Consider the following 26,492-nt stretch of genomic DNA (forward strand, 5'->3'; position numbering starts at 1 on the left):
ATTATATTAGTAAGAGCAGAATTACCTAGTAAAAGCTGGTAGGTTGTTAGACAAGGCTAAATAACCTACTAATTAGCAGGCCTAGGGCTAAAGGATTATAGGTTCTTAAAAATAGTCTAATAAGCTATTAGGTTGTCTTTCTCTAACAACATAAGTAAACTAATAAATAAGGTAGAGATTTACTAAATTAACAAACAGCAGGCACCTAAGCTTACCTTAGCTGTAATAGCAAGCAGACTAGGTTACGTATAAGGTTCTTTCTTAAGTTCTAAACTAATAAGGCTTTAGGAATTAGTTGTGGCAGGCTTAGATGCTTAGTGCTGGAGTGAACGTAATTAGGTAAAGTCGAACTATTAAGCAACAGCCTAGTAAACTGCTAGGTGGTGCTAGGAGATTGGTTAAAGTAAAGAGGCTTAGAGGTAAACAATAACGTAAGCTTAATAGGACTAAGCTCTTAGGGTAGGGGAGATGTGTAGTAGAGCAAAGTATAGGGTTAAGTAAAGAGGGCTTAGAGGGCTATTAGGGTTTAGATGCACGTGAATACTAGGGGAGTTAACTAGCGAGGGCTTAGAGGGCTGTTAGGGATTAGAGGCACGTAATTATTAGGAGGGTATATCAGATAATCTCAGCGAGCTATTAGGGCTTAAGATCTAAAAACAACAACCTTCTTGCATCGAGCAATACACTCACCCACAATATGCTCTTAGGGATAATATTAGTAGACGTAGTCCCCTATCGCTGCCTCTAGCTGCCTTAACTATTACTACCCGCTGTAGCTGTTATGTTAACCTTCTAGCAAAATTTAGATAGTATGTCTTTTTTATAAGTATTTAATTACTGCTATACTATAAAATCTTATAATAATAGCTATATCAGGTGGCTCTATAACCTTATTTTTGTAAGCCGCTTAGGTTGTTGGGGTGCGCGTCACGCGAATCCGCGCGTTACGCGCACGGACACGGTGGCCTTTCGCGATCAGCTTGAAGCTGCAGACAAACATCACGACCTGCAGCAGCAATCATCATGGGCATATCCAAAGAGCTTACCCTGTTCGGTGGAGATGAGTGAGTCAGTAACTTCGTCAGTGCAACCATAATAATGACCTGATGTTGTAGAGGCTGGAACGCCAAAGACTGGACCTCGAGCGACGACAGAGTACGAGGCGGAAAGTCTCAAGTAAATTAAGGTCCCCACTGTACATCAGATACTAAATTGACATTCCGTTCTAGTCCTATCTGGACATCAAAGGAGCAACAGCCTGCTTCCATGGCAATCTTGATATCAAGACTCTAGGGGGTGCCGGCTTCGCCAGTCAACGCACCACTGGGGATGACCACTCTTGGGACCTTTCTGCTTACGATGGAATTCATCTGGTCGTTGGAAAAGATGATGGCAAACGTTACACATTCATCCTGAAAGACGAAATCCTCCCGCCCATGGACGACGGTCGTGAGCAGTCGACCATCAGCTATGAGTACGACTTCAGCGCAGCTGGCAATTACTCGGTCGTCATCCCATGGAGCGAGTTGAAGCCAACTTATCGTGGGAAGGAAAAGAATGATACATCGCCGCTGAACACAAAGAGTATCAAGAGATGGAGCTTCATGATGAGGAGTTTCTTCGGGGACCAAGAGGGCGACTTCTCAGTGGAGATAAAGTCTGTGAAGGCTGTCTCGCAGTCGGAAGACTTTGAGGCAGGCTTCACGAGTGACAAAAGCGACTACAACGCGGTGGAGGTAGGCTTTCCCTTCCGTATATCAAAAGGTGTACGACTAATACTCAGCAGAAGAGAGAGCCTTGGTCATGGAAGAACTCCAGGCTCGTCGGACTGGCCCTTATCTTCTCCACTACCTGGGCCATCTGCACGGGTGTTTGCTGGTACAAGGGCATTGATATAAGCATGATGACACCTAGGAATTGGTGGAAGATGGCAAAGCATGACCGGCTGCCATGAGACGTTAACTGCGATAAACTTGTTGCCGGTTTTGAGAATATGACAACGAGATTTTCGCTCCCGGAGACCATGTCCGACTGTCCCTTGACTCTCTGACTTGACACATTTTGTACCCCTGTATCCATCCTGCAGATCGCACGTGCATTGGTGTCTCTATCCCCGGCTGAACATCCACTCGTGTTCATAGCACGCATTGCTTTTGCTTCCATGCGATTGCGAGCCTCTTTCAAAGCGTACAGAATTTCCTAGAGAACAGTCTGTGACGCGTCATGTTGAGCTTTTCGGTCAATTCGCCCATCGTACAACACATAAACATTACTATATCTATTCGGGTGCATGGCGCGTCCCGCGATACGAGGGGAGCTGATGGTTATACATAGTAGAGGATGTGCAGCATCGTGGCAGTTCGCCTCGCCAGGTCTTAGCGCCAAAGCTCAGTGCCTGTGCATCTCACAATGAAAGGCAACTTCACGACAAGCCTGGATACCGCGCGGCCGCAGTCGTATGATTAGCGAATTGCTAGCAGGCTGGTATGTAGAGTCCAGTTGGGCTTTCAGCTTCCACCAGCTGTTGCTGTCTGAAATGGAGTTTGTTGCAGATTCACAGTAAGCATTGCTGTCTCGGTTGTGATTGCGGCGTGTTTGATAATCTTTCCAGATCCGGCCGCTCACTGATCGGCACTGCGGGTTGCCTCTTCTCTCCGAGGCTTTTCCACTGCGTATCAATTTCAACGACGTTTTGAAGCGGCAGGTTCCGCGTTCCGTTGACTTTCGTTTCACGTAGCAAGAGCAAATGTTCAGCCGTCGGTTGTTTGGCATCTATATGGTATGACGTACTCGTCACACGTGGATGGTGTAACGAGCACGTGCTCTAAACAACAGTCTTCAAGAGACAATGGACCGGAACTTGCTTTTTTCAGTACGTTGTTCTGAAATCCTGGGTCACTCCCCGACCCGGACTTGCCTCCGTTCACCTGCCCGTCCCTTCTTGCGTCTGAATTAGCGCACAAGCTAGTTAGTTGACTTGCCATTCATTCATTAGGGCGTGTCCTTATTGTCTTTCAACACCGCTGTACACCGAAAGAAACCTTCCACTCATTTTGTGCTAACCTTGGGGATCTTAAGTGCTTTTTTGTTCTACTACAGCAGTCGTATAACGGTCGTCAAATTGTCCTAGAGAGGCCCTAAGCAGCTCCGATCCATCTCCTATCGCTTCTACTTGTCCAACTTCGCAATCACGAAATCAACCAACGCTACAGTGTTTCGAGACTACTGAGGCGTGGGTCTCTCTTGCCGGCTCAGCTGCTTTGTGGCAATGCGACAGTTCTTGTGCAAGCCTAAGTACTGATCTCACCCATCGTTCCAGTTGTTTGCGGCCCGTCCTCCAATGACCTTACTTCCCAGAAGCTAGCGTCGCAGTCCCATTCGTGCGTTGTATCTAGTAGGTTTTGGACGTATCCCCGTCCCTTCCCGCAACAACGAACACCTATTCACGACGACTCCAAAGCTCTTGCCACAAGTTTACGAGCTCTGCGGTCGGGTGTCGCGATCGACCAAGATGACACCCAATCCAGAGCCCTCCGGTTTCTCCACCTTGTCATTCAGTAATAGCACGGATCAGACGCGAGCTAGCCAACGAAAGGATAACAAAGGTCGCAAATTCTTTCAACAGATGCAACCAACCTTCTCGGTACATGTGCCAACAACGAACACCACAAAGCTTGAATTTCTGGACAATTTTGATCCCGCGAAAGATACAGTGGTTCGCAAGAAGGCCCGAGAATGGGTCAACAAGAACCGCGAGATCACCAACCTCAGCGGACAAGCAACACCAAAATCAAAACCCAAGAACGCTGCATGGAAAACGGAAGATGAAGAGAAGAGGACACAGCTGGCACGACGGAGAACTGCAGCTCCCGTGATAACAACCAGTCTTCCCAAAACAGTCGCCGCAAGCTCTGTGGACGCTTTTGGTGTCCTTCCGCACATTGGAAGGGATTTTGATCATATCATCAAGTACTGTAGGATCAACTTGGAACGAAAATATCTGCAGTCTGTGTCTAACGTGTTCAGTTCTTTCATCCAATTGCCCCGAAGAGATTCCATGTTCAGACGGTAGGTTGTCCAAGAATACGTGCTCAGGAACAGCACTAACGGCACTTGTTTTGCAGATAAGTATGCAGACAAATCCAAGCATGCTCTTGTCCCCTTCAAATACGAGAACACTATCCTGGGCAATATGGCTAAGACCGAGCTCACCTTTGTCCTTTGGCTCTATGCTACGGTCATCATCCGTGATGGATCGTCGGGCAATTTAAACACTGAGGAGGTTTACTGGTTCTACAACAAATCTCTAAAAGTGATGCAGGAGACCTTACAGAGAGAAACAGCAGCTGGGACGTTTTCAGACTATCTTATAAATGCTGTCTCTTGCATCACGGCTGCTTCGGTAAGTCCAGGACAAGACTAGTTCAGAAGCTTCTATAGTTGGAGGCATTGACTGACAACAACAGGTATTTTCTGGCATGTTCAAGACAGCTGTGCTGCATCGTGATGCGTTGGTTCGCCTTCTCGCACACCGGGGCGATGGTGACATATTGGCTGGCTGGCAATCTACAGGTTACTTTACACGTAAGGCTTCGCAGTGGTATGTACACTCCCAACAGGAAGTCAACGTAGCGTTACTGATGTTTTGATAGGTGTGAAATTTTGGTCGCAGCACAGCTTGCGGAAGTACCGAAACTTCCTCGTCAGCCTCAAAGCTTCTCGCCGCTTCCTGATTACATCATTCTTGCAACTAAAGTACTTACCGCTACGACTCTTGGAAGTCTGCCACCGCTTTCCGAGCCTTTCACCGAAGTCATTTGCTGTTTGCACCAAGTTGCCGTTTTTTACGCATCTCCACCACCAGACATCAAGATCGATGATTACATTATTCAGCCAATATATGATGTCCAGTGTACACTTTTGCGGATACTAGCAGCTCAAAAGCAACCCGAGCATGGTTTCTCGGACATCGAAGTATTACTCGCCGAAGCTTTCCAGCTATACTTCTGGACGGGAATAAGAGGATTACCACCTCAAACTAGGCTATGTGAGCTCCTAATATCTCGTGTCATGAAAGCACTGCTTCCGCTTCTACTCGAAGCAAGTACAGAGCTGTCCTTCGAAACAGGACCGAGATTGGCTGCGTCGATTGAAGCCAAGCTTAACAATAACCCACATCTAATGGAAGCTAAAGACTACTTTTACCGCTTCCTTAGACATCCGCGCGAGGTGAACAATGCTATCACATGGGCATTGGCTCTTGGGACTTTGGTCACAGCACCGCTCCTTGCGCCTGAGCATAGTTGGTTCAAGCATCATTTTCAGTTGCAGTTGCGAGCTATGACTCTGGATCAGGACGAGGATCAATGGCTAGCCTTTCTCGGTCTTTTCCCGATTACAGATAGCTATCCCAATCCCTGGTTCAAACTGAAAAGTGTGTGGCGCGAACACGGCATCTGAAGGGCTCACGACTCAAATGGTCCTTCGCGCAAGTTAGCATTCTCCTTACAGCAACATCTCCTTACAGCAACTACTCCTTTACACAGCTTACATGGATAGTGAGGTCAAGCTGCTATCGTAATGGAGAGGTGCAGTGCTTTCGGGTTGAGCTACTGACCTCTACCATAGTTGAACGACACACCCATACTTTGTAGTCTGGTCTGACCCCGCACCACAGAGACAACATAGGTTGCTCGAAGCCACATCATGGAGCACAGATACAACTCCTTGTTCCCATCAGTACCGCAAATTAGGTCTCTGCATTCATGGCCGAGAATGACATTGCTCGCTCAGCCCCTCTGCCGCCACGGCTCTACATCAGAGAAACCTACTTCCAGACCCCGAAACCTGCAGTCCCACCCACTCCAGTCTCGAAGAGAACTGTGACACCGACGGTGCGCCCCGTTTCCGGAACGTCTAGCCTCGCGGCGAAGAAGGATTCTCAGAGTGAAAGAAGCGTCGAGAACACGATGGTCTATGAGGTTGCCGAGACTCCAGACGTTACCTTCCAAGCGCACGAAACGGTAGGAGAATGCATGGGTGCGACATGGCGAGCGCTTCAAACACTCTTCTGTCCATATCCGTCAAGCGAGCTTGGCGATACCGAGTCAAACACCGCCCGTATGCTAAGATCTGATCGCCACTATTCGCCGTATGGCTATGGTTCGATCTCTGGGGGAGGCACACCGACATGCCTACCGGGCAGTGCCTGGTCATTGGGGTGGGCTCGTTGCTCAGCCGATAGCCCAGGGGAATACCATCAGATGAGCAGGCTGAAGAGCTTCGGCCTACAACGGACAAGTGTGTGTTGGTACGGACTGCTTCGGTAGCACATGTACGTGGCTATGAAGGTGTCTTTGTTAAGCAAGGTAACCAACGGGCCGAGGAGCGTGCTTTGATATGAGGCAAGCTGCCCTTTGAGCTGAGGTTGGCATTGGGATACCATAAAGGGCAACAGTCTGACGACCATTGCGACAGGGCTACAGGCCAGACTCAGTGAAGATAAATGAGCTCTTTCCCCAATCTTCGGTTCTCAACTCACAAGGCGAGGAAAACATATACCATGCATTATGGCTTACGTACTGATGTAGACAAAATACAAGATGATGTCAGCGCTCTTTGAAGTGTGTCGCGCATGCCAAAACAAACGGCCATCTAAGCCTAGATGAGGTCACGGGAGGTTGATTACAAAGCCACAAGACGGATATAGTGACCGCTACTCGCGAACAATCACCAGTCCACGGCCGGTGTTGAGGTCTGAATGTAGCTGAAAACTGATGTACACTTGAGAAGTCAATACTAGACAACAAAAGGCAAAGCGTTTTGCGTGTTCAAGGAGCTCTTCGCAGGAAGTGAGTCGATGGCAGCATGCGCTAAACTCGACGTGCCAGCGCAACTCCCATAGACCTGCATGAGGTAGGTGCTTTGCAGCGTCGCATATTGGCAGGTCAAGGCCAGATTCATACTTGTAGAAGAGTCATACTGCGCTCCGACATTATGGGTGCAGGAACGTTGCGTTTGGTTTCATTTGGAGTAACGTCAATCCCTCACCGCTAGCTTGGTAGAAGCCAAGATTTGAGGCTCGTTCGATCCAGCATACACGACTTGGCGGCTTCGACGCGCAACACCAGCCACCACAGAGCGCAGCCTTGAAGACGCGCCGCGCGCAACTGGATGAGAAGGGCGGTGGTGTTGCTGCGCCCTCTTTCCCACCAGGAAACGAGGCATGTGTTCCGAGCTGGGCTAGGGTGCGTAATCAGCTCCACCGGCTTATTGCTGGGGTGGCCCTTGTTTCGCGTGCTGCACGCCCTACAGGCCACAATGCTGATGCCTGAATTTGGCTGGTGGTGTTGATTTCAAACCCGGCGCACTGCAGCCGGTGCAGCCGGCCTGCCGCTCTGCTGCTCAGTCCGCCCAGCTTCTGCGTGTTCTCCGAGGTCAGTGAAGCCTATGTTTCGCATGCGCGAACGCAGGCCATCGTCTCCATCCACCTGCGATGGCTACGATGGCTGCCGAAACACGGCGCAGTGCTTTGCGAGAGGCTGCGCGAACGTGATGGTCCTCTAGCCAGTGCAGTGCTAGCGCTGATGGGCAGCTGCGCGGACAGTAACGCCCATTGGCTGCATTGCGCCGGCTGTGCTGCGATTTCGGTGAGTCAGAGTGAAGGTGGCTTGGCACGCTCGCTTCCTCGCAAGTTTAAATGCCCCGCCTTCCCTTGCTGCCTGGTTCTGCTCTCATCCTCCCCACTCACACACAACATACGCCAAGACAGTCACATCAACATGGCTGCCTTCTAAGCGTCTCGCGCCCGTCACTCTGGACCCAACAATAAACACCCCACCCATTCAACTCCCCCCCTCAGAGACTTCCTTTTTGGAACCTCTGAACTATAGCCCCGCCTCGCGCAGCTCCAGTTCGCCTTCCACAATCGACTTCACGTCGGTCACCACGGCTTCTCACCAGTCACCATGGCTCTCTTCACCAGCTCCCCACGCCTATCGGCATCAACTGAATACGACATCACACGACCTCGCGCATCCGCAGACGGACTTTGTGCTCTACGACCAACCAGCTCAGCCCCGTCGAGCACCCAGCGCTCCTCAGCCTGCTCGTACGTTTAACAACGGCCAGCGCTTTTACGCAAATTCTGCCCCATCATCCACCACAGAATTCCAGCAGCCCTTGTCCCGACAACGTCCCCCGGTCCCCTTGTTTTCCAGCTCTAGCAATAACATCCTCCCACATTCACAACAACAACTGCCAAACGTCGCAAACATGGCAGGTAAGGACGGTCCCTTCAGCCAGTACTCTCACATGCTCACACATGTCGCAGACCTGCACAGCAACAACTCCTTTGATTCGGGCGCCAGCCTGATGCCCGCCTTCCAGGCCGGCGGCTTCACTTTGGAGCAGGTGTCTGCGTTCACCGCGATCAACGACCCTTCGGTCGCATCCGGCTCCACGCGCACCGTGTCTCCCAAGGACATCTTCGCCGATGCTTTTGGCTCTGCACCCCCATCCGCGGCGTTTACCAACCTGACCTCGCCCGACATTGATGCCTCGCCCTTCATCAACGACAGCTTCGAGACCTCACCCATGTTCCAGGGTGAGCCTATGCTGACTAACACAAACGACTGGTTCTCTCTGTTTCCCGAAGAGGAGAACAGGCTTCATGAAGTCAAGTACGCTCCTGCGATGCCGCTGCCCATGGAGCGCACCGTCAGCAGTCAGTCTATGGAGCGATCCGGCTCCTCCAGCATGGGATCGCCAATTGTCTTGGACACCAGCTCGTTCCGAAGGAAGTCGTCCGTCACTAACTCGCCCGCCACCAACGGCATCAGCAAGTCTCGTCGACGCAAGGGAGCCCTCCCTGCAATCACTGTCGATCCCAACGACAAGATTGCCTTGAAGCGGGCGCGTAACACGCTTGCCGCTCGTGAGTCTCGACAGAGGAAGTTCGACCACGTGTCGGAGCTGGAGGCCCGCAACGCAGACCTTGAGGCTGAAATCGAAAAGTGGAAGAACATTGCTCTAGCTCATGGTTACACAGGAGCATGAATCTCCGTCCCCCTCGTACCCAGTTACCGGTGGCCTTTAGGAGCTGGTGAAGACCAGCTAGCCTTTTGGTAAAAGTTTTCATTTCATGTTGTCTGGACTTACTGCTGTTCACACATGTACCTCGCCTTGGTTGGCTGATGGTTATTGTGTCGCATTTTCTTCGTCGATAATGTTTACCGCCGGAGTGCAGTCTCCCTCGTCCTGACTTGGTTGATCCGACTCCTCCTGGCGCGAGTGAGAATGGTTTGTCGATGCTTTTGTTTCTGATCTGCAACTGCCTGTCCTTATCTATGTTGATAGCAGAATGCTCCTTGTGAAGCCTTTTGTCTCTTTAAATATACCTCTTTACCTACCACAACCATGACTCCTGCTGTGATTCCCAGTTTTGCGATGAGTCGTCTGAGCCGTCCGACATTCGGTGACTGATCGCTTACCGTACCGCTGTCTAACGCAGTGCACTCTTATCGCCGAGTTCAGGAGCTGTTCGGACATGAAGCGAACGTTGGACACGAATGTACATATACATGTCTACGGGAGATAGTCGCATCCGACATGCGAAAGGTCCCCAAGCCCACGGGCAGACAAACCACCGCAAGGTATCACGTCTAGGTTGGATTTTTATTTGGGACTTATCGGCGGCCTCCAGGCTCAACTGTAAGGTTGAGTGTGACGTGCCTTGGCTCGTGCTTACGAATTCATAGCAACAACCATCCGTAATAGCTACACCTGATTAGGACTATACACATGTACATTGATTTACACATCAGCCTCAACACCAAACGCCGTAGAGCGAGACATCACTACTAGCCAGCCCCTGGTGTTACTGAGCAAACCTAATGTCACTAGGAGTCTCAAGGCCAGGGAGCGCGACCTGGTTCACAAGCTGTGGCTGTCCACTGCAGACGACAAGACCTGGTGTCTAAGGAACGTAACTGACCACCAGGCCTTCGCGGCCAGGTTTGTAGATGGCGTCGGCTTGATGGACTCTCCAGTGAAGCGCGAAAACTGCGGCAAGATATCGCAGACCCCGGACACACATATGTTCGAAGGCACTGGAGGGCGCCTATCCATGGAACTCACAAGAACAAAGAAGAATGCACGTGGGAGAAGTCGGATAGCAAACAGAAACGGATTTGCGATGCATGCATCAGGAACTCTCGCATCCGTGTACGCATTGTTTGGCACCAAGGAAAATTTGTGGTCGCATCGTTTCCTTACTAATAGGGTAAACACTTGGCCTATCTGGGCCCTTTTCCAGCACTGATGATGCCTACAATGCTCTATTCATGTTGAAAACTCAACCATTGCTTATAGTGGCTGTCGTTAGTAAAATGTATGGCAGATCTGTAAGCTTGTGATACTGCTCTAATTTAGGAAATTTGGACTACTACGAATGTAGCTGCAACTTGTGTTAAATTATGATATATGGATTTGGTGGCTACATGCCGCACAATCATGGAGCGAAATGAAGGCTATCGCTTAGATCTCGAGGGAGCTGTACAATTAGACGTTCGATGATGTGCCCAATGTACGCGTGCCATGCCGATGTCATTTTGACTGCCGCAAACATAGACAAGCTTTCCCCAAAGCTTCCATAGATCAGAGTTTACTCGGTGTAGTTCGGCGGATGATTCGAAAACTGTTGAGACACTACGAGACTACGTAGTATTTCCCCGGGTTCGTGATGCAGTCCTAGAAGCTCTGAGGATCTCCAGGGCATGTGAAGGTGTTTTCAATCTAGTCAGAATAGAAAAGTTGAAATCGTAAGTGTTCCACGGGCTCGATTCAGGCGACCAATCTCGCGATTCACCTTCACTGTTCCTTACCTCGTGCATATGCGCCTGACTAGATATTTGACACAATCACATGGAAAGACTCATCCCATCAGGTATATTAGGTCACCGTGTGCCATGTTACTTACGGAGCTCTTCATAGTCCCCACTTGCCTCACGCCGAAGGATGTCACGTGAATTAACATTGCTTATCAATAGGATGAGCAAGGCCTTATGTGCCTGCGCTGTCGTTTAGGCCTATATCTTGTACATTTTCGTCACCAAAAGCAAATTTGCTCGTATTTCAGGCATTTGGCATCACCCGCAAGCTGCATTGATGTCGTCCCCTGATCCCTTTTCACCTTCACCGCGACATAGAGAAGCCGAGCTCGTAAGCGAATCGGCCGTTGCGCGCTGGGTCCAAATAAGCGAAGTTTATCTTGAACCCAAAGTCTCCGTTACCTAATTTCGCAACTTTGGAAAAAAAAACCCAAACACTCTAGAAATAGGCAGCCAAAGAGCACCACCACTGCCTAAGCATATTTCAAACAGCAGTTGGATATTACCAGCGACCACTATTCGCTCTGACCGTGACACCCAGTGACGATACGTCTTAGCTGAACGGAGTCCGCGCCGCCATGTTGGTTCCTTTATTTGGCCGAGACGATCTGACCCGACACGCATTCTGGCCAAGCTGAGCGCTGATGTGATAGCCTCCAACATCGGGCGTGGATGTGCAGTAGTTGAGGTTCGGTTGGTCTTAAACCTATGCTTTTCAGTCGTACTCGACTAGCAATGTGTAGCTCCATGCTGGCAGATCCGCAGTTCATCTCAATGGTGAGCCGCCACCTGCTACATATGTGTGACCTCATCCACACCCAGGTCATCTTCCCGAGGGACCTCCAGACCGGCTACAGCCGAGTCATCAGAGATCCCACAATCTACGTATACTGTGGAACATTCAGTGTTTCGAGTGCAGTACCGATCTTTACCGAGTGCGCGCCTGGTGTGGCTCGGGGAACTCCAGTACATGCTGGCCGGGCTCACGATCACCCACATCCCAGGCAATTCCGGCAAGGGAAACTCTGGCGATGCCACAAACGCTGGAGAGGAACTGTGGGTAAATTACTTTGAGGCTGCGAAGTGCAAGAAGAAGGGCATCAAAGCTTGCGTGTACGGGTACGTGATTCGTAAGGGAGAGGAACACTCGGTATCTCTCCTCGTGCTCGATTACGACAAAGTGTCCAGCGACATCGTCAACGAGGCGGCCCGGTCTACTGGAAAGAAGGAACCCATCATAAACTGCAAGAACTCCACCCAGTATGCACGACCAGTGTGGATGGGTCACGGATTTGAGCTCGGCAAGGCTGTCGTTTCTCCCGCAAAGAAGCGAAGCGGCGTGGACCATCCCTCACCCGACAGAGGAACAAAGGCCGAGTCGTGGAGCCACGCACAGTGGCCGACAACGACATCACAATGCCCAGGACCGATTGGAAGAAGCTCGTACAGGCTTACAAGGGCAAGGGTGCATTCGACAAACGAATGTATTCGCAGCTGCGCGCTGCCATCCAGATATACCGAGGAACGAAACACCTTCACGCTCCCTCTATAGCCACTTTGCCGCCTCCCTCTTCAGGGCTGGTAATATCTTCCTGTCATTTTGCGGGTGTGTTTAAGATTGATCAGATGATCTTGTTTGTTAACAACTATGGGTATGAATTCGTGGTGAAACCATCGCAGAATGCCTATCCCCATGCACTTACTAATGACCCGCAAGACCGAAATTAATGCCACCTAATATGAATCCTGCAGCAGCGGACAAGGGGATGTCCAGGATCCTTCGAGCAAAGCGCACATACACTAGAAGGTAGGCCTAAACCAAGGATGACGCACCCAACCGCCCTGACTCAAAAGCCCAGGCGCCATCTTTCGTTATCTCATCCACATCCGACCTACAGAGCTTCTTAGCCCCAACGCTAACTCCAATGGACTCTAGTATCTTCTAGCAGGGTTACACAGACTCTAGCAGCCAATAAGAAGACGTCTGTCAGGCTGGGGGGTTGTCACAGGACTAAGGGACGAGATGGCAAGAGGGAATAGGATGTATTACAGGTAAGGATAGACAAATTACTACTATACTAGAGTAATTCCTATATCTCTTATATCTTATAGGTAACTAGTAAGCACTAGTACCTAAGTATAGCTGATAACAGGCTATAACAGATTAACCTAAAGCGTTAATACTCCTAGTAGGTAGAACTGCGTATGTTACAATTCCTACCTAGATGTAACTGGAACAAAAGCATTACGTGACATGCCTTACCTCTGCATCTAACTCCTACGTAATGTACCCTACCTCTACCTCTACCTTGAATAGGTCTTCCCCTACCCTTACCTGCTTGGCAGCATCTTGGCATGATGTACCCTACCCGTACCCAACCCCCGCCCATTTACCACCGTACTCACGCTATAGCAACCCCTACCCAACCCCTACCCAACCCCTACCCACGGTCTATGCGACCCCGACCCAACCCTAACCCACGTGTGAGTAAACTCAACCCGTTTACCAGCCTAATCCACACTCCTCGTGGTCGTTTTTCGAAAGTGAAAGTTCTTTTTCGGTGTACTTTCGTCTAGGTTGCACAGATCCCCGTGCAGCTGCTATACCCATGCCCTTACTTCGTCCTACGCGCAACCGGTTCCGTGCCTTGCACCGCACAGCAACTTCGTATTGGAAGTTGATTACGTTCGTCGCATTTTTGTTGCTGCTAGAAGTTTGCGTCCATGTGCGAAACCATGCTGTCACGCGTCCGGCCAAGCCTCTCGATGCGCCATTCTACACGGGCTGTCAAGACCCTATCCTGAACAATACCGCACGCGCGTCGGCCGTCCTCTTGATGCTAGCCCGTAACACGGAAGTCGATGGCGCGGTAGCCAGCGTACGAAGCGTACAAGAACAATTCAATGATAGTTTTGGATACCCATGGGTATTCTTGAACGATGTGGAGTGGAGTGAGGAGTTCAAGGAGAAGGTTGGGCAGGCGGTGGGCAAGGAGGTGGACATCAAGTTTGAACAGATACCAAAGACAATGTGGGGATATCCAGAGTGGATTGATCAGGTGAAGGCAAAAGGAATTATGCAAATGATGAAGCGCAAGAAGATACAATACGGTGGGTCCGAGAGTTATCGTCACATGTGCCGCTTCCAATCCGGGTACGTTGCATCGATTCTTCCAACTTACCTTCCTTGTCCTCCTTCTTTCATCAAAGACTTCTTGCGCACAGTCCTGACTTGCACCATCAGTTTCTTCTTCGATCACCCTGCCCTTCTTCCCTATAAGTACTACTGGCGCGTCGAGCCAAGCATCCGCTTCACCTGCGCCCTAACCTACGACCCCTTTGTCTCCATGGAAACCCACAAGAAGCGCTACGGCTACAATATCGCCCTCTGGGAACGTGGTCAAACCGTTCCCTCACTCTTCCGCAAACTCTCCGATTTTAAATCTACCAACTACCTTCCCACATCTCCGCTCTGGACGGCAATGATCGACGCATCGTACATGCCATGGCCATTCCGTCGTGCTCTCGCTTGGCTGAGGAACAGAGATGGCAACGGCGATTTGTGGAACATGTGTCATTTTTGGAGTAACTTCGAGATTGCGGATCTAGATTTTTTCCGCTCGGACGCGTACCGCAAAGTCTTTGAATACTTAGATAGGGAGGGTGGGTTCTACTACGAGAGGTGGGGCGATGCGCCTGTACATTCGCTCGCGGCTGCTATGCTACTCAAGCCGGAGGAACTACACCACTTTTCGGACCTTGGGTATATACATGATGGGCTGCAGTATTGTACGTTTCAGAGTACGCAAGACGAGAAGAAGAGGGGATATGCTATTCCACCGGGTGTTAGTGGGAGGGGGCACGGGAAGATTGAGGGAAGAGAAGAGGTGGGGTGTAGGTGTAGATGTGACCCTGAAGCGAGGGTCGTGGAGCCGGTTTGTCTGAACAGGTTTGGTTTGGCCATGGCTTGATGTGTATGCTGTTTACAAGTATGCGAGTGATATCAGGTCGCAAGATATCAATGTCGGCGAGACGGGCCTGGGGTCGCAGATTTCATCTGAGGTGCAAGCGTTGGAGGAGCGGCTACAGAAGTGGAACGCCACTTGCGCGTGGTGCTGGGCACGCAGACGGGGTGTGCGCAGGGCATAGGGTAGCGGACTGCACAGCGGTTTAGGCGATCAGCGTTTGTTATAGGATCGCAGAAATGCAGGAGTTAGTGTAGTAGATGGTAGTAACGTGCGTGATTGTAAAGTTGTATACAGATAGGAGCAGCAAAGGTAATAAGCTACGAACGACTCATAGCTGCAAAAGAGAACAGCGACTAGCAAGAGGTGACTGCTAAGGCCAGGAAGATTTCTAGTTACTGTTGTAAGCGTAGAAAGAGGTAGGGGTGCATGTTGCCTGGCAGAGGAGTTTAAATTACTTTAGCACTGTCTTGCATTTCTAAAAATTCTAGGCTAGGACAATATTACAGATAAACATCTGAATTGTTTTTCTGCTAAGCAAAGTAGAGCTGCAACGTTAAGATCTATACAGTAGAGAAGGTAAAAGAGTTGCTAGAAAGTAAGCTAGTAGGATAAATATAACATAACCAACTATAAAGAACGCTTAATAAGTCCTAAGAGAGAGGAGTTCTATATATCATAGTAATAGTAGTACACTTAGAGATAGATAGAAGGAGTAGAAACGCTTCTATAAGAGTTAAATAAGGCATAGTAGGCTATTGTTAGGATTAGGGGCTGTTACAGGACTAAGAGACGAGATGATTAGAGGGAATGGAATGTATTGTAGGTAAGAATAGACAAATTGCTACTGTATTAGAGTAATTCCTACATCCCTTATATCCTTTAGGTAACTAGTAAGCACTAGTACCTAAGTATGGCTGGTAACGGGCCATAACAGATTAAGCTAAGACGTTAAGGCTCCTGGTAGGTAGGAGTCCTAACAATTGTTACTAATCTACGGTGAATAGCTTTACTATGCACTGGTTCGAGAACCTTAACAGCAGCTTAAAAATTATGATTAGGTAGATCAGCCTTATGCATAAGAACTTAAGGAGAAATAAGTGTAGTGGTGCATGAAACAAGCAGCGAAATCAGCTTATGTACCTAGGCTGCCTTCGGTGCGAATATAGGAAGCCAGAAGAGAAGTTGTTAAGAACGAGTCCAAATTAGGAAACGCTTCCAGATCCTACGGTAATAAAGACTCGAATTTTCGATTTCTCTCGCCATCACAAGCCAAGCTAATATCTCACTACCAAAACATGCATGTCCGTCTTGCGCAACCGTCAGATGAGCCAGTCATGGCCGCCATCTGCGCTCGAGCCTTCTTCGAAGAAGACCTCTTCGGCCGGGTGATCCATCCCCACCGAGCCGAGTATCCCCAGGATGTGCAGATCTTCTGGCACGAATGGCTGCGCAACGACTGGGCCAATCCACGAAACAAGATCATCCTCGCCGTCACTGCCGGAGACGACCAGCAAGAAAAGGTCGTCGGGGCCGCAGTTTGGCAACGCCAGGGCGACGACTTGGGCGCGCAGCAAGTCATCTCAGCGTGGTCTGATCCAGGACACTTTCCAGCCTTAGCCTCGACGAATAACCGCGCTCTAGACCCTTCGAAGAAGACCTTGATGGCAGAGTCCGTTCCCTACACAAAGCACTACTGGTCTGGCCCGTGCGCGATTAATTGGTACCTTTCGTTGTGCTGTGTGGATCCAGCTGTCAAGGGTCGTGGGGCGGGACGGCTGCTAGTGCAGTGGGGCTTGGATCGTGCGAACGCAGAGGGAGTCAGGGCGAGTGTGATGGCGAGTGAGGGTTCAGATGGGTTTTATTTGAAATGCGGGTTTGATGAGGTCGTGGGAAATGCGAATGAAGGGGAGGGTAATCCGTTGCAAAGGGATAATGTGGTGGGTGGGAACATCCTGTTCATGTGGGTTAAGTCCAAACAATCAGTCGAAGAAAAGACTCTGCAGTCACTGTCATAAAATACAAGACCCTGAACATCATCAACCACAACTCAGCCGCTCTACCTTGCGTGGATACAGACAATCATTTGGGTCTTTCTTGGAACTTTCCATCAGTCTCGCTGCGCGATGTATAAAGTCTACTTTGGTAGGCGCAGTAGCCCTGGCTGGTGTGTGTCGGTGTGTTTTTTTGCAGGTTCCCGCTTGACTTCGAACTGCACGTCCTTTCTGATGAAGAGCTCTTGGGTGCTCTGCTGACTCTTTCGGTCGGACTCTTGAGTGCTGCAACGTTCTAGCTCAATATTACCATCCATTGTGGTAGCGCCGCCTTCTGCCACAAACGATTTTCTCTTGATTCTCGCCTCCTCGCTACCACCCCCCTTGCGCAGCCTCGATGTGTTGTCATTATCGCGATCGAGTCGCGACATCTGGTAGCTTTCACCATTGTCGAACCGGGAAGAGCTGTGATGCACACTAGACATGTGCCCGTACGCGCCGGAGTTAGAGGAGTAACCGAATCCTGCTTTCTGTCCGCTGCCAGTGTCGAATCCTTGTATGAACGACTTCAGACATGGTATAGTAGCGGCGATTAGAGAGAAACAGAGCTGCGATTGCTGGTACACTAGCGAGGCTGTGCGCTCAACGCCTGGATTGTCGCTATGATGGGCTGTCCTCCAGGCATGGTAGAAAAGGCCAGCAAGTACAACAAGGGGCAGTCGTAGCGCGAACAGCCCAAGTACCTGCAGCTTGAAAAGAATGTTCATCTGGAGATGGCGACACAAGTAGCTGGGGATGAAAGCCAGTATCAGATCTGTCACGCCGTCGGTGATGACGACGAACATGTAGCGAACTTCGATGCCGTTGCAGATGTCTGAGGGTGTCTTTGGCGATAGACTGTCGCTCGTGCAACCAGCCAAGACAAGCACAGCTGATACTATTGTCCAGATGACCATAGCCCCAGTAATCACGTTACACATGGCCCAGGCATTCTTCATGTCGCGTATGAAAAGGCGCCGTACGAGCAAGATTGTGGAAATCTTCGAGAAGCCGAGGGAGATGTAGAGTACAACTTGACCACTAGAATAGGTCTATCGGCATGTTAGCCCAAGATGCACATTGGGGAGAATAATGTTACAGAGGCCATCCGAGAGTATTGCTCCGCAGTGATGGATTCAAACGATCTTGCAAGTCCGCTTGATAGAGATGCAAGCAGTAATGAGAATTGGACAACACTGGCGATCTGTTGTTGTCAGTAACATTGATACGGCTATTCATACTATAGCAAGGTACCTGTGCCACCAGCATCGCTGCATCGTCCAAGCCCAAAACTTGCCATTTGATGAGGATTCGTGTGAGGAACGTCAAGCTGGTGTAAGTGAAGCCGACAAAAGTGACGATATAGAGGATTCCGCTGTGGTCATTGGGCGTGACACGCGCCCAGCGATGGCCTTCCTGCACCATTGCGGACATGCTGGAGTTGTGGGGTTGCTGGCGCGATGGCCTCCTGAAGAGCCATACCTCCAGCCATCAGACTCAGAACAAGCCGCTAGGCCGTCAAGCTTTCAGGCCGTCAAGCCCTCATGCTGGCATGTCGCCGAAATCACGTCTTTGCGCCTGTGTGCAAACAAAGATAATCACACGCCTGGCCAGTCGCATGGCGCAGTAAGGGTAGGGTGAGACAAGGTCGTAGGGCAGTTCGTAAGCGAGCCGTGTCGATGGCATCCAGTGTTGGTGGCGTTCCACAAATGGATGAAGCTGCATCGGACTGAACGCCGCCCCCCCTCCCCCCCGGTGGAAGCTGACCCACCCACTCTAATGGGGCGCGCTAGCTGTTCACGGCTTCGGCCGGCCCGTCCCCTGTGCCATCACTCCCGCCTCTTGGTGAGTGGATTCACTGCTGAGATGGCCTTATGCTCGAGCGTACAGGTTCTCAAGCTTTTCCGCGCTCTGGCCTATCGATATTGCCGCCGCGGCTCGGTTATAGCACCTGAAAGTGGTACTTGAGGCGCCGCTCTATGCACATGCAACACTAATAACCGTCGTCAGTTGTTTCGGATCGCTGCCTATACCGCATCCTCAAAGATTTGCAGACTGATCCTGTCGTGTTGGATATTTGCTTTGTCACCTCCGTGGTGCGCGCGTCGGCATTCGTATGAATGTCATCGTTACAGACGCCGCTAGCCGCCCACCTTCTTCTCTAGACTGCGCGTGGAATGAAAGGCTTAGCCTAGTCAGGTAGTCCTGGAATATCTCTGTCGTTGCAGGCTACTTTGCACCTCAGTGGCACCCAGGTTTCTTTTTCTATCCCTCGATCTTGCTGTCGTTTGGTCAACACTTCCACATCATCCATCTGTGTCGACTTGTCCCTTCCTTGTTGCTTTTCCACCATGTCAGACCTGAAGACTGAGGCTGTCACTGCCGCTCAGCCTCGTGACAGCGAGTCACAGCAGAATGTAGTCGTTTCGGAAAAGAAAGGCACCGCCGGCGACCAGCAGGATATGCATCGTATGGGTAAGCAGCAGGAGCTGCGACGCAACTTCCGGTTTGTGTCGATCTTTGGCTACAGCATGGTGTTGATGGCGACATGGGAAACTATATTAACGTAAGTGCGTGTTAAAGATTGAATTCCTGTTTCTGACATTCTGCAGAACTCTGATCATCCCATTGACAAATGGTGGTACTGGCGGGGCTATTGTCATGTTCCTCGTCACAGCAGTATGTATGGGATTTGTCATTGTCTCAATGGCCGAGATGGCTTCAATGCAAGTGCTGGTCTCTCTGCGGGCGTTGCCCCACCATGTTGCGGGGTTGCTGACCGAATGAAGGGCTCCTACTTCCGGAGGACAGTACCACTGGGTATCTGAGTTTGCACCAAAGAAACATCAGAAGTTTCTGAGTTACCTTGTGTATGTTGTCTTCGATCTATCAAAGAGCATTCGCGCTAAAGTATCTCAGTGGCTGGCTCTGCGTGCTGGGTTGGCAGACTGGAATCGCGTCCATCGCCTTCCTCGCTGGCGGACAAATCCAGGGGCTCGTCATCCTCAACAACGCAAACTACGTCCCCGAGCGATGGCATGGTACCCTCTTAGTCATTGCGGTAGCGACTTTCTCGATTCTCTTCAACACGCTACTCGCCCGTAAGCTGCCACTGGTTGAGGGCATCGTCCTGGTCCTGCATATTTTCGGTTTCTTCGCTGTTTTCATCACCATGTGGGTTCTAGGGCCCCGCAGCCCGTCAAAAGAGGTGTTTGGTGGTTTCCAAGACAACGCGGGATGGGGCAGTATAGGTTTGTCTGTGCTGGTAGGACAGCTATCGCCCATCTTTTCTCTTCTGGGTGCTGATGCTGCGACACACATGTCTGAGGAGTTGAAGGACGCATCGCATACACTTCCCCGCGCCATGATATGGACAGCGGTCGTAAACAGCAGCCTGGGTTTTCTCATGCTAGTAACCTTCTGCTTCTGCCTTGGCGACGTGGAAAGCGCCATCTCATCGCCAACAGGACAGCCCCACATCCAGATCATGTACAACGCTACACAGTCGGTCCCAGGTGCGACAGCTCTTGCTTCGATTACGACCATTATGGCGGTATTTGGTTGCGTCAACAACGTGGCGACGTGCTCGCGCCAGCTCTTCGCATTTGCTCGCGACCATGGCGGTAAGAAGTGCCTTGATTTAACAAACGAGTTCAGAGCTAACACTTGTGCAGTACCCTTTAGCGCTTTCTTGTCTGAAGTTCGTCCAGGTTGGGATATCCCCCTCAACAGCGTTCTCGTCTCCTTTGCTATTGCCATCGGGCTGTCCCTCATCAACATCGGCAGTACTGTAGCGTTTAACTCGGTGGCCTCGCTAGGCACCTGCGCTCTCCTGTCTTCTTACATCGTCAGTATCTCCTGCATGTTTGTCAAGAGGTGGAACGGCGAACCTCTCCTTCCGTGCAAGTTCTCGCTCGGCCGCGCTGGAATCTGGATCAACGGTATATCTGTCGTGTACCTGTGGGTGGCATTGGTCTTTGCCTTCTTTCCTACATTCCCGAACCCAAAGCCCGACCTGATGAACTGGAACATTCTCATATACGGCGTGGTCGTGGTATTCTCGCTTGTATACTTCTTTGTTAAGGGGCGCAAAGTGTACGTCGGGCCTGTCGAGTACCTCAACAAGGATCTTTAAGAATAGCTTCGAACATGGCAAGCATCTGGGATAGAAACGCAGTATCAATCTAGACTCAAATGTAACGTTACCTTTTTTCTTCTACTTCCACCCTGTTGTCATGCTTCGGTCTTAAGCTCTAACCATTGCTTGTGGTCCACAAACTCTTTTGCACCTGTGCATATAGCAACGGAACAGTGTTCAACCTGTAAGGCAACAAGCTGGAATACACCGAACATGCGCGTCTCTTCAATGACCAGTCTGCAGGTCACTCAGAATACGTCTATCCTGGCAAGTGGGCGTCCGTTAGTCTGGATATGTGTTTATCGTGGACGTGACGTACCTATCAAGCCGGCTGCATACTTACACTTTCTCACTTCGACCATAACATCCACAGCATCCAAACGATACACGGAATGGCGACTATCGACAGAAAAGCCCCCTCCAGCTCGCACAGGGACGATGAACAGGACCAGGCTTACAGCGACGTTGACTATCCAAGCTGGAACCAAGATAAGACGACATGTGTATTGAGCGATGATGGCAGTAATGTAGTTGCAGGGATAGAATGTCAAGGACTTCTTTTAAACCTGTTGTTGAGCACGCGAGATGGCAGAGTTGAGGGCAAGTGGGCTCGATTCATCCACAGCAAGCGACTTGATGCACCTCAAAGCGTTGTAAACCCTTGTCCTCGTAGACCGTAAGGCTCTTTGCCATTTTGGTGCAGTTCTGTCAAGTATGGACAGCGACAAGAGATCAAACTCGGTTCAAGTCCGCGAAGACACAAAGAGCGTTTTGACGTTACAACTCGGTCGTGACAAGAGGGTCTCTTTGTTAATGGCAGTAACCGCAGATTGTCAGGATGCAAACGGTGCAGGATTGCAGTGTTTTTTAATGGCACACTGATAGAGGCTATTTACCATGACTGTAGAATCTACTTGTTGCGGCCAGTAAGAATGTAAGTAGCTATCTCTTACATATAGATAAGATAGCAGCTATACACATAAGTTCTCTTCAAGCATCTACTCTACCAGAAACTTCTTCTATTCTAGCGTTAAACGTCATCAATTTAAGTAAGCTATTGCGTGTAGTTGTTAACTCTGCAACTGACTGCGTAGCGTAGATCAGAGGAACCTCTACGCCTTAACTATCTGCCGCTAGCTCTTAAAAACACTAGAATTCAAATTGTGGATACTGTTTTAGAGAGCAACTTCCTTAGGATCTATTTTTAACGGTGTTGTGGTGCTGTGATAGAGCTTTGAAAAGTAGGTAATGCGTTGTAGTAGGGTAGGTGGAAAGTATATGTGGGCGGAAAGTATATGGACTAGCTTAGGAGGGAGGGCCTTTCTCATCTGCAGCATCTCTGTTGTGCCGCCAAAATGCGCAAAGAACGGCCAGCATGACATCACCATTAATTGGAGAGAAAAAAATACGGCACAAACATCTCGCTAAGCGACGGCTTCTTGGTAGCGCGCGTATCTTGCCGAAAAAAATAGGTGCATTGAGCAGAGTGGGATTCGAACCCACGCTATACATTGTTAGTTACGGTGCGCTGATAACGGAGTAGAGGATAACATACCCATTACTGACTGCGGAGGATGTTTAGAACGGACCTAAACGCAGCGCCTTAACCACTCGGCTGTGATGGTGTTAGATTTGGTACTTCGCGGTGTGAAGAAGTGTAACTTACCCATCTGCCCTTGATGCTGTTGATAATGATGTCGGAAAATTTAATGATATATAAACATGGTCACAAACCAGCAGCGAAGCGTCGTACCCCTCTCAAAGTTCGCCTGACAGGCAGGCGAGCAATCGCGATTGCATCTCGAGGATCTGGTGATTGTATTTTCGGCGACCCAGGATAAGGAAGCAGAAAGGAGGGAAACCAGATGATAAACAAGCTTTGGAATTATCCATTTCGCTGTGTGGCCTCGGTTGAACTTGTGTCCCGAGCAGAGTGGCTCCATGGCAATTAGTAAGCACAGAACATCAGCCTCCAGAGCAAGATTCTACACCATCGGATCTACTTTAACACATCTGAACTGAATTCTACAAAGATTACAGTTCTTTTCAAGCACTTTGTTGCGTGAATAAGTCAAGGCAACAAGATTCTTCTACGAGAACCAGTCAGACGTAGGTACTTTTCATCACCTGTGGCTGCGTTCTCGTTCCTGTTCTCGCAGAAAGGCTCAATCAGGGAAACCCATGGCTCGAATTTGTCTCGCTGTAGATGCTATTCTGCTGACTTGGGTGAGTATGTGTACTGTCCTAGTTCTTCTTTAGTTGTGGTTGCGTTGCTTCGAGTATCGGTTCCGTTCTGTAAATTGGTCTCCTTTGCGTGTAAGAGTAAGCAAATCGTCGTCCGAGTTGCAGTCTTTCGGGAAGAGATGGGCTATAGAACCTTCAAACAAGAGCTGGGCCATTGCATGCGCCAGCGAGAATCCAGGCATGCATCGACACAGAGTGTGACCTAGGATGTCGGTTTGATGGCAGCGGCATGGCTACAGTGCATTGCTCCGTCTGAGCTGAACGCGGTACACTCTGCTGAGGCCTGTTGCGCTTCGTAGCCACGTCAAGAGTCAGTGCTTTGCGTTGCCCTTCCGGCGTTCTGCAAACGCGTTGCTGCGAGATTTCCTGCACGTCCTGGATCGCGCCACGCCGAAATCGCACCTCGTCACTGGCTTTCACCTCGCTCGGAGCAGAATAGCAAAGAGGAAGCAGGCTTCACTCTTGAGCCTCTGGGGGACGAAGGGTGATGCCTCGCCTGCAGTCACACCAGAAACGAAGATGCAGAAGACCGCAGCATCCAAGCCTGCAGCCACGAAACGCTCATCAGTCCCTCCGCTCAAACAGACAACCCAGTCTGTAGCCACGACAAGCGTCTCAGTGACACCATCGTCGTCCGAACATAATTCCTCGACCTCTCCAAGCCCTTCGGAACAAGCTCAGCCGTCCAACTTCCACATCATATCGCATATCCCAGCCCCAGTCCCAGCAAGTCACCTGGATGTGGCTACAGAATCACTATCGTACCAAGGAAAGAGTACAGAGGCAAAATCAGAGGTTTCTTCCTCCTTGGCGGTTCTGCGCTCAGGCGCAGACGCTGCAGCCACGGATCAACCACTTTCGAGAGCCAAACAACCATCCAAAGTGCTCAATATCTACATCTGTCCTTATGTAGATACAGGGACTTGTAGCCACAAATCAGGCCCGTTCCACTCGTTCCGTGGCCTCGTCCAACATATCGGCAAGTTTCACGCGAACGAAAGCATCGTCTCCTACGAAGAAAGCACAATTGAGGATGATACACGCAAGATCCCTCGCCCCAAGAGTTGCGGCGACCTATATGTCACCCACCAGCAGGCAAACCAACATGCCAAATCAAGCGCATGCACAGCAAGTGTACATACGAACCTGACCTGTGCTTGGAAGCCCTTTAATGGATGCAAGAAGACTTCTGCTGACGCCAAAGGTCTAGCTAACCACGCTAACAGCCATCGAAAGGACGTTCGTAGCCCTTGTGAATGTTCACAAGATGGCTGTGGGCTCCTTCACGCGGATCTTTACAAGTTGGCTATGCACGAAGAGCGTTGCACGTATAGACATGTAGCCACGAGAAGGACCTGCTACCCCCCCCCCGCCGAGAGCGGCACCCCGCCAGCGCTGATCATTATCAACCGAAGTTCATCACATCCACCGAAGAGCCGGGAGGCTGGCCCAGCAAAAATCGAGAAAGACCTGCCTCTTTTTGGCAAGAGTATTCTTGCAGATTACGTGACAATGAGCGGCCTAAAGATAGGCCCTGCTGCTCTCCATTCCTGCTCGAACTGTTCAACACGCGAACTCCCTGCCGTGGCGGTAGATAAGAGTATCTTTGGGGACAATCTCCATTTGCGCTTGTCGCATCACCGCGCGTTCAGCTTCGCACAGGCCATTACCAGAGACATCCAAGTCGCAAATGAGGCCGGCGTCACACCTACTCTTCTGTCAGTGGGCCTCGACGGCTGGGCCGGTGACGAGAGGAAGCTTTTTCCGTGGCTATAAGCTTCGCGGCTCAAGTTCGACCTCGTTCTGCGCCTCAGTGGCCTGCACTTTGGCATGGGCGACCGTTTCGTCCAGCGGCGTGGCAATGTGTACTGGGGGAGGTATGGAATCGACGACATGCAAAAAGCTCTAGAACATGGCCCCGGTTTCGATCTGCAGACTGATGAACTAACCGCTTGCTGGAAGACGGCCCAAATCAGCAACGATACATCGTTTGGGGATCAACGTGGGCAGGGATGACATCGACATGCAGACGTTGAAGATAGCGGTCGAATACGAGATGTAATCTCGCAAGGTGTTGTGGACTTCCCGTGGCTACATTTATCCACATTCATCTCTCCCGCATTTATCCTGACTATATACCCACGCAACATGACATGCGCGCCATGGCTACGCTCACTATACATCCTGCAGCTGTCCTCAACATGGACGCTCTGTATCCTGAGGTAGAGTAAGCGCATACTCGTTCTGTTTTCTTATTTTGCTACATACCCACCATATACTATGCACATCTGCGCGCCAATGCTTAATGCAGTCTGTTGTTTTCCATCTACTGCCATCTGTTCTTATTGCGTGGCTACAATCCACTTTACTTACAGCACAGCAATGCAGATGTCCGGGGCTGTCACTATACCCTTCATATTTTGTAACTTGTGCATCGCCGTTAGTCGTAATCACAACAACGCAGTTGGCACCAAGCGGTGATATGTGAGGTGTAAAATGGGCCATTGTTGAGTTTTGAGCCACTGGTCTGCTGTAATCCTGCTCCCGAGAACGACAGAAATGTGCCCAACCGACTAGTATTAGTCTTTCTAGCCAAGCAGCAGCTTCAACCCAGCATTCCCAAATCAGCTGCCGGACTATTCGACGTCAAGAATCGACGTTTCGCCTGTGCTGATCTGCGAGCGCTAGGGGACGGGGAACGCTCCGTCTGGCTGACACTCGACCGACTGGACAGTTCCGCCGCGAGATCTTCATGGTACCGCACCGTCCGCGATCTCCACATGTTTGGGAGGCAAGCTTTCCGAATACGATAATCCAGGGAGGAAGTTTGCCAAGACAGAGATGGGCTGCACATCGAGGTGAAGGCGGTTGTTTCCAGGTACCCGAATGGCTTGCTTCAGGCTACAAATTCAACGCGGACGGAGCGGTCCTCCGATGTCCCCACCCAGTCGCGAGACGAAAGGCTATTCTTGTGAACGCCACGACCATGTGATGAGCCACGATCTGATCGGCAGATTCACACCGCTAATCCAACATGCCGGCGTCAGCCACAGCGGGAGACGCCTCCAGATGCGATGTTGCAGTGGCGGCCACGCGGTAAGCCCGAGCTCGAGCAGACGTCGCGTCCATCTGAGCGAGGTCGACATCGACTTGCACACACAGATTCTGACCCCAGATATCGACGGGGTACGCGTCAATCGTCGCGTCTCAACCGCGAAATCGA

General features: G+C 50.4%; 9 protein-coding genes across 9 annotated transcripts, besides 7 other annotated features; 8 read left to right on the plus strand and 1 right to left on the minus strand.

Annotated features, from left to right (window-relative positions):
- Positions 1-693: part of a dispersed repeat that runs on past the window's edge.
- A 1-nt stretch (position 694) lies between these two features.
- Positions 695-963: a mobile genetic element.
- Positions 964-1,023: 60 nt separating this feature from the next.
- Positions 1,024-1,954, plus strand: EKO05_0001518 (uncharacterized protein; the record flags this gene model as incomplete). Its single annotated transcript, XM_038937554.1, has 4 exons — positions 1,024-1,064; positions 1,116-1,176; positions 1,230-1,736; positions 1,787-1,954. The coding sequence occupies 4 exons, from the start codon at positions 1,024-1,026 to the stop codon at positions 1,952-1,954; spliced, it is 777 nt and encodes a 258-aa protein (XP_038802276.1).
- Positions 1,955-3,511: 1,557 nt separating this feature from the next.
- On the plus strand, positions 3,512-5,460 carry EKO05_0001519 (uncharacterized protein; the record flags this gene model as incomplete). The annotated part of the gene is made up of 5 exons (XM_038937407.1): positions 3,512-3,974; positions 4,027-4,068; positions 4,125-4,402; positions 4,467-4,600; positions 4,653-5,460. 5 exons carry the CDS (start codon positions 3,512-3,514, stop codon positions 5,458-5,460), a joined length of 1,725 nt encoding a protein of 574 aa, XP_038802277.1.
- A 2,814-nt stretch (positions 5,461-8,274) lies between these two features.
- EKO05_0001520 (General control protein) lies at positions 8,275-9,057 on the plus strand (the record flags this gene model as incomplete). The annotated part of the gene is made up of 1 exon (XM_038937126.2): positions 8,275-9,057. One exon carries the CDS (start codon positions 8,275-8,277, stop codon positions 9,055-9,057), a length of 783 nt encoding a protein of 260 aa, XP_038802278.2.
- A 2,802-nt stretch (positions 9,058-11,859) lies between these two features.
- EKO05_0001521 (uncharacterized protein) lies at positions 11,860-12,441 on the plus strand (the record flags this gene model as incomplete). The annotated part of the gene is made up of 1 exon (XM_038937343.2): positions 11,860-12,441. The coding sequence occupies one exon, from the start codon at positions 11,860-11,862 to the stop codon at positions 12,439-12,441; it is 582 nt and encodes a 193-aa protein (XP_038802279.2).
- A 321-nt stretch (positions 12,442-12,762) lies between these two features.
- Positions 12,763-12,873: a dispersed repeat.
- Positions 12,874-13,146: 273 nt separating this feature from the next.
- Positions 13,147-13,199: a tandem repeat.
- A 53-nt stretch (positions 13,200-13,252) lies between these two features.
- Positions 13,253-13,336: a tandem repeat.
- Positions 13,303-13,369: a tandem repeat.
- A 129-nt stretch (positions 13,370-13,498) lies between these two features.
- Positions 13,499-14,860, plus strand: EKO05_0001522 (uncharacterized protein; the record flags this gene model as incomplete). The annotated part of the gene is made up of 1 exon (XM_059635688.1): positions 13,499-14,860. One exon carries the CDS (start codon positions 13,499-13,501, stop codon positions 14,858-14,860), a length of 1,362 nt encoding a protein of 453 aa, XP_059491671.1.
- Positions 14,861-16,152: 1,292 nt separating this feature from the next.
- Positions 16,153-16,872, plus strand: EKO05_0001523 (uncharacterized protein; the record flags this gene model as incomplete). Its single annotated transcript, XM_038944995.1, has 1 exon — positions 16,153-16,872. The coding sequence occupies one exon, from the start codon at positions 16,153-16,155 to the stop codon at positions 16,870-16,872; it is 720 nt and encodes a 239-aa protein (XP_038802281.1).
- Positions 16,873-16,991: 119 nt separating this feature from the next.
- EKO05_0001524 (uncharacterized protein) lies at positions 16,992-18,312 on the minus strand (the record flags this gene model as incomplete). Its single annotated transcript, XM_038937357.2, has 3 exons — positions 16,992-17,939; positions 17,987-18,091; positions 18,142-18,312. 3 exons carry the CDS (start codon positions 18,310-18,312, stop codon positions 16,992-16,994), a joined length of 1,224 nt encoding a protein of 407 aa, XP_038802282.2.
- Positions 18,313-19,238: 926 nt separating this feature from the next.
- On the plus strand, positions 19,239-21,022 carry EKO05_0001525 (uncharacterized protein; the record flags this gene model as incomplete). The annotated part of the gene is made up of 5 exons (XM_059635689.1): positions 19,239-19,453; positions 19,500-19,613; positions 19,677-19,757; positions 19,807-20,510; positions 20,562-21,022. The coding sequence occupies 5 exons, from the start codon at positions 19,239-19,241 to the stop codon at positions 21,020-21,022; spliced, it is 1,575 nt and encodes a 524-aa protein (XP_059491672.1).
- Positions 21,023-21,954: 932 nt separating this feature from the next.
- Positions 21,955-22,309: a mobile genetic element.
- A 1,479-nt stretch (positions 22,310-23,788) lies between these two features.
- Positions 23,789-25,045, plus strand: EKO05_0001526 (uncharacterized protein; the record flags this gene model as incomplete). The annotated part of the gene is made up of 1 exon (XM_038944996.1): positions 23,789-25,045. The coding sequence occupies one exon, from the start codon at positions 23,789-23,791 to the stop codon at positions 25,043-25,045; it is 1,257 nt and encodes a 418-aa protein (XP_038802284.1).
- Positions 25,046-26,492: the final 1,447 nt, after the last annotated feature.

Source organism: Ascochyta rabiei, chromosome 2 (genome assembly GCF_004011695.2).
Source record: "Ascochyta rabiei chromosome 2, complete sequence".
NCBI classification, from domain to species: Eukaryota; Fungi; Ascomycota; class Dothideomycetes; order Pleosporales; family Didymellaceae; genus Ascochyta; species Ascochyta rabiei.